General features: G+C 35.7%; 1 protein-coding gene across 1 annotated transcript; it reads left to right on the forward strand.

Annotated features, from left to right (window-relative positions):
* The first annotated feature begins 11525 nt into the window (after positions 1 to 11525).
* On the forward strand, positions 11526 to 11921 carry LOC127562276 (biogenesis of lysosome-related organelles complex 1 subunit 2-like). The gene has a single exon (XM_051997865.1). It carries the CDS (start codon positions 11541 to 11543, stop codon positions 11904 to 11906), a length of 366 nt encoding a protein of 121 aa, XP_051853825.1. The 5' UTR covers positions 11526 to 11540; the 3' UTR covers positions 11907 to 11921.
* The last annotated feature ends 274 nt before the right edge of the window (positions 11922 to 12195 follow it).

The following is a 12195-nucleotide window of genomic DNA, read 5'->3' on the forward strand; positions in this document are numbered from 1 at the left end:
TGATAGCATTATCAGCAATTTGCTGATATGCTGCTACAGAATAACCAATTTGTGCTGCGACATCTGCATAAGGACCTGTACCTGTTAGTAGGTCACAGGTGATTGCAGTATGAACTCCACTTTGAATATTTTGTTGGGCTTGTATCCTACAGAGCTCACTATATTCAGAAAGCCACAAGTAGTTCTGTCCAGGTTCTAGGCATATTTTTGCTATCGATTTCCAGTCATTAGGGGTCAAGATTTCAAAAGACAAATTTTGCAATAGCATCTTAACATAAGCTGATGTAGCCCCATAAAGAGTGCAACCCTTTTTCAAATCTTTAATTTTTCCCAAATTAAAAGCAGTGTATTTTCTCTCTTTTTGACCTGAGGAGTTGAGCTCTTCAATCACAGGATATGCATTTATAAAATCAGATATATCTTCTCCTTCATTTTTTGCTTTAATTAATGCTTTTTCTAATCTCGTCAAATTTTGCTTTACAGGAGAAGCTGACTGTGTTTCTGTCTCTCTCCCTCCCCCTTGTTCCACCCATGAAGGGTTAATTGCGGAGGGAGGGTCATGAGATGTGGAATCACCTAATTCCTCCTGCTGTTTGCTTGCATCTCTACAGGTGGAGAAGGAATCAGATGGGTGCCTACGAGCCGCATTCGCCTTGTCCATCGCAGAAAGATGGAGCAGACCCTTGAAACAAAGGAGAAGACCCAAGAAATATCGGGTGGTTCTGTTGCTGATTGTGCTCATAAGAATTATTAGATTCCTGGCACATGAACTAATGGACAATGGAATCCTATTGGACTGTTTCTAGGACTTATGGACATGTGTAAATTTTCAGATTGATTCTTGTTATTTGTTACATTACTACTAGCCTGTGTTATATTGCTATGTGCTCATGTAAATTATGTATAATGCCTCCCATATTGATGGATTTATGTATACCATGTATATCTGTTACAAAGTTCTGGCCCATATTGATGGATTTATGTGTACCCCCTCAGAAACCCCCTATATTTTAAAACAAAAGAAAGGGGGAGATGTTGGAATCCTTACTAACTGCTAAGTAATTAGAGTTGATCTAATCTTACAAGAAGTTGTTTTGGCCAGAACCTGAAACAAGGTACTAAGTAGAACTAATCAAGACAAGGCTTGTGTTCCCACCTTTACTCATTGGACTCCACAAGTATGCTAGCTTCACAAAGTACACTTTCTAACTTCAAGAGAGTTCACACCTCCCTTAAAGTCATTGGGCCAGAGAGCACTATGGGAGAAAACCCATAATCCCATTCTCTCAGAAGAGGCAGATAAAAAGCCAGCGATGAAGGATCTATGGCAGAATACACTTTTTTCCTCTTGGCTGGCTGATCGCGCTAGACTCGAGAGAAACGACTCTGCTGCAGAGAACACTTTTGACGGACTTCAGTGGAGCTACGCCAGAAGCCCTCTCTCCGCAGCAAGTTGGTGCTGGGCTCCCCAGAAGGAGATAAGAGAGATCTTCCATCTCTGTTGGAGGCAGAAGAAGGCAGAGGCAGAGGCTGAAGGACAGAGACATCCGAAGGGCTCTAAGCCTCTAAACCGGCTGTCCTCTGAGAACAAACTCCAACATTTGAACTCTTAACAACAACTTGTTCAGGTATTACCCAATTGATATTCTTTTATTTCATATCTAAAATCTTTCATAATTGATTAGATTCTCTTAATTTGTTGACTTAATATTTTGACATTACAATGAATTTCTCAAACAGACAATTTTTCTAATCTCCCTGACTCAGGGCCCAGGCTCTCATAATGGAGTTATAGGTATAGAAGGTGCACATGAGTCACTATACTTGAGGCACAACTCCATAACTTATAAAATATTCCTCATTCTCTGTAGTATCATGTCATCATATTAAAGAGTAAAGTAAATGGTGTAATCTATAGTTTGCCATTCAATCAATTCTTAATTTCAAAGTATTTTCTGTCTCATTGTATTATTTCATTCTGTTAGATAATCTTACCCATTAATAAAGAGAGTTTTCATGTGGTTGCTTAGTGAAGAAGTGATGTAGAGCTTTCCCAAACCTATCTGGGGCTTATTCAATTAGGCTTCTAACATCAGGACAGTGTCTATTATAAATGAACCAAACAGGATTTTTCTTCTTAGGCCTTTATGGACTCAAAATACAGTGTTGATTTTATCACAAAACATACTATTTCATTTCACCTCTCCCTGACTACAAGGACACTCAGGTTCCTGTCAGGTTTCTATTTGCATAATGCCACTATTACCTACATAAAGACATTTTTTTCATCTATATGACAAAACAGCTCGTCTGTAATGACATGATTATACTAGACAATACCTAAGGTATTTTCTAGCATTAATGCATAACGATAATAGTTTATATTTACATAATATGTACTATGAACCAGACATGCTACTAGGTGCTTCACGATTATTATCTCATTTGATCTTCATAATAATCCTGGGATATAGATGTTATCATTACCTTCATTTTATAGATGAGGACACTGAGGCAAAATAAGATATGTGACTTGCTTATCAACACATAGAAAGTGTATGAGGCTAAATTTTAACTCTGATCTTCCTGACTCTAGGCCCAGTGCTCCATCTATTGTACTAATAACTGCCCCTAAATTTCCCACATATAATTACTATGTATTCAAAACATTCAGTTAATATAATCCAAAAGTTATTTGATTGAATTGGGGAAACATGTTATTTATTTTTATTTTTGTTCAGAAAAATGCAATCATAGGAATATAGGAACATATAAGAATGATGTTCTTATCATTTAGGAACATCATTCTTATACTTTAAAGAAATATCAACAAATTATCTGATCTTCTTGACTTGTTTCATTGCCCTTAATTTGTCTACAAGACAACTAAAACTCAGACATAATATGCATTACCCAATGACAGAGAAATGTAAATGTAAAATTTATCCAAGATGGCAAAGAATTCAGGTTGAAGTATTGTTCCTATTTCTATTTTTTAATATACAAAGTGATGGAAATATCCTAGTTGAAAAATAGTATATTTGGCATTGAAAGACATATGTTGAAGTTACTTTTTAAATTGGATGATCATTTGTTGACTAAAACTATCCAATAAGTCAGAAAATCTGTTGTCTGCCTAAGGACAGGACAATATCAATTTTTCTTAAGGAGTTCATTGTCTAGCTCACAATTGTCCCCTCTCCCCAACTCCTGCCATCACCCTAGAGAAACTTTAATATTTGTATTCCTTTAAATAAACTTATATCTTAGTTCTTCAAATTGTTTATTTTCTCTTCTTCTACCATCATACCACAGCCATTCACAGAGACGGTTATAAATTTGATCTTGCTATTATCCACAAATGCTCTATTTCCATATTTGTGAACTCTGAAACTCCCTTTTCTGATCACAATCTCTAATCACCCTATCTTTCTCTCTACTTTGAAATCCCAAACCTTATTCTTTATTCTAACCATGACCTCCAAATCCTAGACATTAATGTTTTTTTCCTAGATCATTATCTCCGTATTAGCTTCACTCTCTTCTTTTTCTAATATTGACCCCTTAGTGAACTACATCAATTCTACAAAGTTTGCTTCTTTTAATTCCCTTGATTCTTATACTATACCTGATCTTGCCTTACAAATACTGTCTTTGAGACTCCATCCATTTGCTTTTGCTCCTACTTAGGTGCTGCTGAACAGTACTAGAGAAAATACTAAAATAGTGCTGATTGAATTATATATAGATTTATATTACATCTTCTCAACTGGGCCCCCATTGAAGAAAGCTATATTTTTTGCTCCTTTTTCCAATACAGCATTACAAGTATTTATAGTAGGAAAGAGAAGAAAAGTTGGAATACAATTGAAGTTGCTAATCTCATCAGTTCCCATGGAATCGAGTATCTTTGTACAATGATTCTCACATATACTTATCTAGTCCTCCCCTCTTTCCTAGTCTTCCATTTTTAATTTTCTTTTCAACATATTGAACTGTTGAGTTCTTGTTTAACATATTGACCTTGTTAAGATAGACAGCTTAAATTGAAAATATATTTCCCTCCCTTTCTCCCCCAAATCTTCCATTCTTCCTGACTTTCATATCACTATCAAGATCTCTACCATCCTTGAAGTCATTTAGCTTGAAACACAGGTTTCAGCTTTGTCTCACCCCATCTAGCAACCAATTTGTTGCCAATTTATAACAATTTTACCTTCAAAACATTTCATTTATTCCCCTTCTCTACTTTGACACTGCTATGATATGATATAGTCCTTCTTTACTTGAGGTCTAGACTATTGCAATAGTCTGTTGGTTATTCCCTCCTCCTTCTATTTCCCCCACTTAGTCTATCCCTCACTCAGCTGCCAAAATAATCTCTATGATGTTCGGGTCTGCTCAGGGAACCTTCCTATTAAATAATTTCCAGTAACTCATGTCACTCTTCCATTCCTTAGGAATGCCTCTGTTTGTCATTCCAAAATCTTTATAACCTATCCTACCACTCCCTTACCTTTCCTGTCTTCTTATAATTCTTTCTTCTTCTATTTTTGATCCAGTGACATGTACCTACTGGTTATTTTTCAAGCAAAACAATTCATCTTCCAGCTTCAGTTATACCTAGAGTACTCTTACACCTTATCTCTGTCTCTTGATTTCCCTGGGTTCCAATTTGAGGTAAAATTCTAACTGTTTATAGGAAACCTTAACTATTTCCCATTAATTCTACTTACCTTCCTCTGTTTGTTGGTTTCCAATTTATATTTATATATTGGGTTCTTGTTCTTCTTTAAAATAATATAATATAATAATATATGATGGTTCTCTCTGGGTGAGAACTGGTTTCTCGGAGGAGGTTTTCTGAAGGCAGCATTAGTATCAGTTCAAAGTAATAATCACCCAAAACGCAGCCAGGTGATAAAAGTTCAGGTCTTTTATTATCTCCAATATAGCCTGGTTAGCTTAGAGGCCCATCTCTCTGCTTGGTTCCAAGAGCTCTCTCCGAATGTCTCCAAATCCAAAGGTTTGTCCTTCAGCCTCTGCCTCTGCTTTCTTCAGCCTCCAGCCAGCACAAAGATGGAATGAATCTCTTGTTTCCTTCACTTGGGGCTCGGCTAGCTTTCTGGCCAGTCTTTCAGACCAGCTTGATCTCAGTGGGGGAAGTGCAGGAGCCCAGCCACCACAGTGATGTGAGATGAAGATGAATCTGGTTGTGCCTTTGAAAGAGTGTTTCTCCTCAACTGAACTGATGCTCCCTTCTCAATCTTCAGTTAAACTCTGTCCGAGAGCTTCTGTTTTCTTATGTATGAGAGAGAGGAATTGTGGGATACGAGAGAGAGGGATTATGAGTTTCTTTCCAGAATGCTCTCTGGCCCTAAGAGCTTCAAGGGAGGTGTGAATTCACAAAGTTACACAGTTAACTTTGTGAATCTCCAATACTTGTGAATTCCAATGAGTAAAGGTGTAAACACAAGCATTGTATCAATTAGTTCTACTTAGTACCTTGTTTCAGGTTCTGGCCCAAAACATCTCAACTCTAATGACTTAACAATTTGTAAAGATTCCAACATTTATATGTGTCTATATATGCATGCACATATGTATGCACATGTATGATATATGTACATACCTGTTTGCATACTATCTCCTCTTTTAGGCAATGAGTTCCATGAAGCAAGAACTATTTTTTGTCTTTTTTTTTATCCCTAGCACTTTGTCTAGTGCCTACCACATAGTAGACATTTAAAGTTTATGAACTGGTTCACTTCTCTCTCCTTTTATGGCTCACTCCCTTATCAGAAATGCGTCATCAGAATGTAGCATAAGTCATTTATTTTATCTGGTAACAAAATCTATTATGAAAGCATAGACAGCCAATAGTCAATGCTTAAAAAGGGCCCAAAATCCCCCAGCCTTATATATGCCCATTTGCTGGGCAGCAATAGAAAAGAAAGGAGTATGAAAAGAGGGGTGGATAGATTTTATCAGGTCTCAATCCTGAAAATACAATCAGAGAAATAGCTAAATTCTGTCCAGGCAGATTATTCCTTAAATAACTAAGCCAACAAGACACCAAGTGGCCATGATTATATTTTAAGTTTTGGATAGCAGTACTCTTGCAATATGATCACTGAGGTAAATGTTTGCCATTGTGAGCCACTCTCCTTTATACAGAGTTAAATTTTTTCTGGATTTCTTTTTTTTTTCTTTAATTTTTTTTTTTTTTGGTAATAGCTTCTATCTTTTCAATTCATTCTTACAGCTGAGGAAAAACTGCACATTTCATTATCTTCCTTATTCATAAAGAATTATCATGGGTAATATATGTCGAAGATATAAGAACTTTTAAAAAAACAAATTCAATATGAGTAAAACTCCCCCTTTCTCTCCACAATTAGAACTATACCAACACTGAAAGGGTTACCTTTGAAGACAGTTTCCTTTTGTCCCTATAGTGGACATCTTTAGGAAAAAAATCAGTGGCAGAAATAAGTTTTGGGTCAACTTCTTTCAGAGGAGCCAGCATTAAAGCAGTCTTCAAAGTTAATGGGTTCAGAAATATAAAATGCTCATTCTCCCCTTCCCCTTTCTTCCATAAAAGTATTGCTATTTTCTTCGGAGGGTTTTTAAATAAAGATGGTCAAATCCCACTTCATGTGGCCTGATACTCATTGAAACCATGAAGATTATTTTCAAACTGTAATTTAAGATAGTGTTTATTCAATAAACTGCTGTGAGTTTCTTAAAAATCAACACTGTTCAAGTTGCTTTGATTCAGCCACTGATTTGTACTTCTAAGATTTTTTTCCTCCTTGTTCAATTTTGAAAGCAAATTCTTGGTAGTTTGTTTTGCCTTTTTAAAGTTGTGATTGTTTTCACTGATAGTTTTGTCATAGCTTCCTAAAAGTGTATTAAAATATTTTAACTAAAAAAAGATTATAGATTATCATCATCTTCACATCATCAAATCCTTCTTTCAGGTAGAAGTTCCCCTTAGTATAAATTATTGAGTAAAATCTCATCATTCATCATCATGATAATTAAGTTCTGTAAAAGATGACAAAATTATTTTGTTTTCCTGGTTAAGAAAATGTTTGAGCTTCAAATACCCATCAGAAACTAGGAATTTCCTGCCATGTGAACTACTTTAACCAGTGGAAAAATACAATATTAAGCTATAATTGCCTTCCTACCAATTATTGTCAATTCCTTAAAAAAGTAAACTGTCTATATAGTCCCTTAGCAAACTGATTTTTGGACATAAATTTTTTCTGTGAATTTCCCAAGTTTATATTTCATATTCCTAGTACTTCAAATACCCTGTATACTAGAGAGGGGAAAATTCTCTAATGAATTCCAAGAAGCAAAAGATCAGAATTTCATCAAGTATAACCTTTTGTTTTTAGAAATGTGCAAATTGTGCTCAACTTTCTAGTGTACCTCTAAATGTGATTACTTAGTACTTGTGGGAAATGATCAATAAAAGATTATATGTTCCAAGGTAAATTGTAGATTTTACTGGGCTTACAAAGATATTTTCTTTAAAGAACTGACAGTCAACATCACAATTAGAATAGAGCATGCTATTAATTTTCCTAAGTCTTGAATATGCTCTGCCTCAATGTAAATGTTATTAAAAGAAATAGACTCAATATTTTAGCATATTTTATATAAAGATGGATGATCCAAATATTCAGAACAACTTGGATTGTAAAACTGTGCATATTCTTGGACCTCCTAGGTCGGTCTGTATCTCAAAGTTATTTTTAAAAGAAAAGAAGTACAAAGTATGTACACAATATTTACAGCACTCTTTTTGTGGCAGCGAGAAATAGGAAATAAAAGAATAGCCATCAACTGAGAAATTGTTAAACAAGTTATTGCATAGGATTGTGATAGAATACTATTATGCTATAAGAAATGATAAGCAGGATGGTCGTAGAAAAAACTTGGAAAGAGTTTTGAGACCCCATTTGGGATGTGCTTAATTTTTTGTTTGTTTGTTATTTATTCCTTCCCAAGCCTACTGCTTGATACAAACTTTATGTTAAAGTTGAATTGTACCAAGCTTTAGGCTTTTTCATTCTCATGTATCAAAAAAATTCTGAGGTTCTAAAATGTTTTAATTCTTCCAGGGTAGTGTGATTTTAGATGTTATCACGACTATCCTGGTCAGCACTCTCTTCTTTACCCAGGAAGGGTCTCTGGTCCCTCCAGTCATAATTACAAGTGCTTCTTTTGGACCTGAAGCTGTGACTAGAACCCCTGATTTTTGGTGAACAATGACAAGTGTTCCTCTCTGCTTTGGAACTGTAATCAAGAATGTTTTATGGGTACTGGAATTGTCAATCAATACCAGTTGATGCTGGCAAAGCATTCCTGTGTAATTTCTTTCAGAACAGTTTTCCCACTCCTTACTGCCTCTAACTTAAGGGTCCCATCGCTGTTGTTGATGCTATAGTAGTTGTCTCTGAGACTTACTTCTGGTCTCCTCTTGTGCTCTAGACATGTGCCTTTGTAAGTTTTACAGACTTCTTTCACAGACTTCTTGAATTATCTTATACCAGAAACATATCTTCTTCAGACCTTTTGATGGCTATACCATTCAAAAATTTGATTAGAAGTATCAGTTATTTGAAGGAGAAATTTTAGAGACTTTAGCTCAGTTCCAGTTTGTACTCTACTAACTTCAATAAAAAGTCACTGCTCACTGAAGAAATTGGAATAAAATAAAATAATTAAATAATAGTTTTCATTTTTGTAACATTTTAAGATCTGCCAAAAAAAATTATATATATATATATATGTGTGTGTGTGTGTGTGTGTGTGTATGTGTGTGTGTGTGTGTGTATGTATGTATATTAACCCTTACCAAAATTTTATAAGGTACCTTGCATAGTCGTAATTTTATAGATGAGGAAAATGAGTCTATTTACATGAATTGGAGAATCAAAATAAAATGTAGGCAACCTTAAATGGCAAAATTTAAGTGCTTACAAAATGTCATATTGCATTAAATTTTTGCACTTAATACTTTCTGTCAAGTAGAAAATCATAAAGATTATCCTAAATTTTCTTTGCAATTCTTATAAAACTTCCCTACCTTCTATGAATAAAAGTTAGACTATATACAAATAAGAATTTGTAAAGAGGTGATTGAAATATTCACAGGTGTATGTATTGTTGAATTCAGGAACATGATCTATAGTTAGTCAAATGTCCACACTAAATTTAGCAACAATGTATTGTTGAAGTCAGGGTCTTGACCTATAGTTCTTAGACAAATGTCCAAGCTAAATTCAACAACAATCAATTGAGCCCCCATGGGCAGGTGCTACCAAACAAGTTAAGGAGAAAGAAACCATCCAAGACTGGAAACACGTCAAAGCTCCATGGGTATCATTGGTGACATTAACTTCATGAGTGGCCACTGTATGTTAAACCATGCGAGATAAAGAAATTCAGTAAAAACAAAAAAAAACAAAAAAAAAACACTCATTAAAACATAGGATTGGCTAAATTAAAAAAAAAAAGAAGTATAAAAATGCTCGGTGAAGAAATGATTACATAAAATTTGAATTGGACACTTGGATGCTTATTACTTTATTAGATATAAAGAAGCAATAAAATAGTCATAACTTGTGAAACTCCAAAGTATGAATATATTATAATATAGCATGGTTTCTGATATGTGATTATGAAAATGACTAAATTACATTTAGAATTACATTCTCAATCAACCTCGTTGTAACAGACTTCTGTCATAAGGACTTATTTAAGTGGCTAATCTACAATACTATTTTTTAATAATGAGTGTTTTTTTCCCCTCCAGTGAATTTCTATACATCTTTTTCCATCTGGCCAATTCTGCTTTTTAAGGAGCTTTCTTCAATGGATTTCTGGGCCTTTTTAAAAATCATTTGGCCACTTCTATTTTTAAGGTGTTATTCATTTCAGTATTTGTGTCACCTCTTTTTATCATTGAGAGTATTAATCACTGAATAGATCCCTAAGCTCTGAGTAGTGAAATTTGCTGTTTAAAGTTAAATATTACATGTCTATAATTAATATATTTTCTGAGTTTGATTCCAGGCTTAATCATAAGGAAATGTCATTGAGCCAATGATCTATAAGGCCAGCAACCCTATGATTAACAGGGTAGTATAGGCAATAAAAATTTAATTTCACTAATGATTCACCTTAACTATGAATTAACAAAGCTAGTACCATAAGTATCTGAGCTAGTTTTCACCACCAAATTTTCTTGCAAACCAAGATCAAAGTAAATTATATTGCGATCTATTTTGCCAAAGATTCTAATAGAAATATCCAGGAATCTATGCAAGTAACCTGAAGAAAGGAAACAGGTTTGCTAGGAAAAACTGTTCTAAGAACAGAACAATTCGAGAATGTTTAAGAAGAAAGATTTCCAGAATACCACATGACTGCAACATAAGATGTTTTCAGAAAATAGATATGTCCATGAGACATCTGAGTCCTAGGATATAATGAATTAATGAAATTGCCAATAAAAAGAGTTACTAGGAGAAAAAAAGACTGAATGCTTATCCTTCTTCCTCAAACTTCCCCATGTATCTGTGCTTTTGTAATATCTAAAGATTTCCCTAAAGAGTTTTTTGTTGTTGTTGTTGTTGTTGTTCCCAATGTATTAGTCAATGTCTTCCTTGTTCCATTGTACTATTCCCATTATGGCAAAATATTCAAGTCTCATAATTAACAACCTTTGGTCACAATTAAAATCCCTAGTAGAAAATCCTGTAGGTTCTTTGACTTCTAGTCAGTCAGTTCTGAGAAGCAGAGAGATAAAATTTATTTTTTTAATAATTGGAACATCAGCCAATGGTTAATTGAAGAAACTTTCTCACTGAATCAAAGAAAAGAATGAAGAGAATTAATATCATACTACATTCTTTAATAACTAGTATTACTCTGTAACCAACCCTATCTCCCATCGTGTCAAACCCATTTTTTATACATGGTCAAAATGAGACCTCTGCTAGTCCAAACTAAAAGCATGATTGAGTAATATAGTTTAATGTGGAATCCTTGCTTTAGTTTATGTATAAACAGAAAAAAATCAACTTGGGCTGGTTATCGCTCCAAGAAATGACTTTTTCGCCCTTTGTTTTTCTTTTTTCTTTTTTTTTTTTTTTTTTTTTTCTGTCAAAGTTGAAGTGATTTGGGTTCCAAAAGAAATATTAAATTATTCTGATTGGGGAAGCAGGAGGGGCGGGACTCTTTGCCTTCTTTGCCTCAGTTTTCTCGCTTCGCTTCTCCCCTCTCCTTCCCTTCTTCTCCCCTTTCCCTCCCCTCTTTTCCCCTTTCCCTCCCCTCTTTTCCCCTTTTCCTCCCCTTCCCTTCCCCTTCCCTTCCCCTTCCCTTCCCCTTCCCTTCCCCTTCCCTCTCCTTTCCTTCTTCTCCCCTCTTCTTTCTTTCCCTCTCTTCCTTTTTCCCTCCCCTCCACTCCTCTTTCCCTTTCCATCCTTTCTCCTTCCTTCCTCGGCCTAGACGATGCAATGGTGGAAACGGCCGAGGAGGCCACAGAGCCCGCCGAAGCAGACATCACGGGGTTGTGCCAGGACATGTTTTCCAAGATGGCCACGTACCTGACCGGCGAGCTGACAGCCACCAGCGAAGACTATAAGCTTCTGGAAAATATGAACAAGCTGACCAGCTTGAAATATCTAGAGATGAAAGATATCGCAGTCAACATAAGCAGAAACCTAAAGGACCTAAATCAGAAATATGCATCACTTCAGCCTTATCTGGATCACATCACTTTAATTGAGGAGCAAGTCTCAGTTCTTGAGCAGGCAGCCTACAAGTTGGATGCATATTCAAAGAAACTAGAAGCAAAGTACAAGAAGTTAGAGAGGCAATGAAAATTCTTTAGCACAAAAATTGAACTCCACGAATGTGTCATTCGAGCTGAAATGAGTGAGATGGAACTTATCAGACTGCTATGCTTCAGTTCCAGCAAAGGCCAAGGGGCCCGTAGGTCTGAGCAGGGCCAGCCCCCCTTTGGCTGGATGTGTAATTTTGGCCACCCCTTGATGTCTTCCTAAAACCGTCCCTGTGGACTTCACCTTCTTGTGTCCTTCCTTGTGTGCCCTGGACTAAGGCTCAGAAATCAGGATCAACCCCCCACTCCCACCCTCCCACCCCCCTCTG

Source organism: Antechinus flavipes, chromosome 4 (genome assembly GCF_016432865.1).
Source record: "Antechinus flavipes isolate AdamAnt ecotype Samford, QLD, Australia chromosome 4, AdamAnt_v2, whole genome shotgun sequence".
In the NCBI taxonomy this organism is placed as follows: domain Eukaryota; kingdom Metazoa; phylum Chordata; class Mammalia; order Dasyuromorphia; family Dasyuridae; genus Antechinus; species Antechinus flavipes.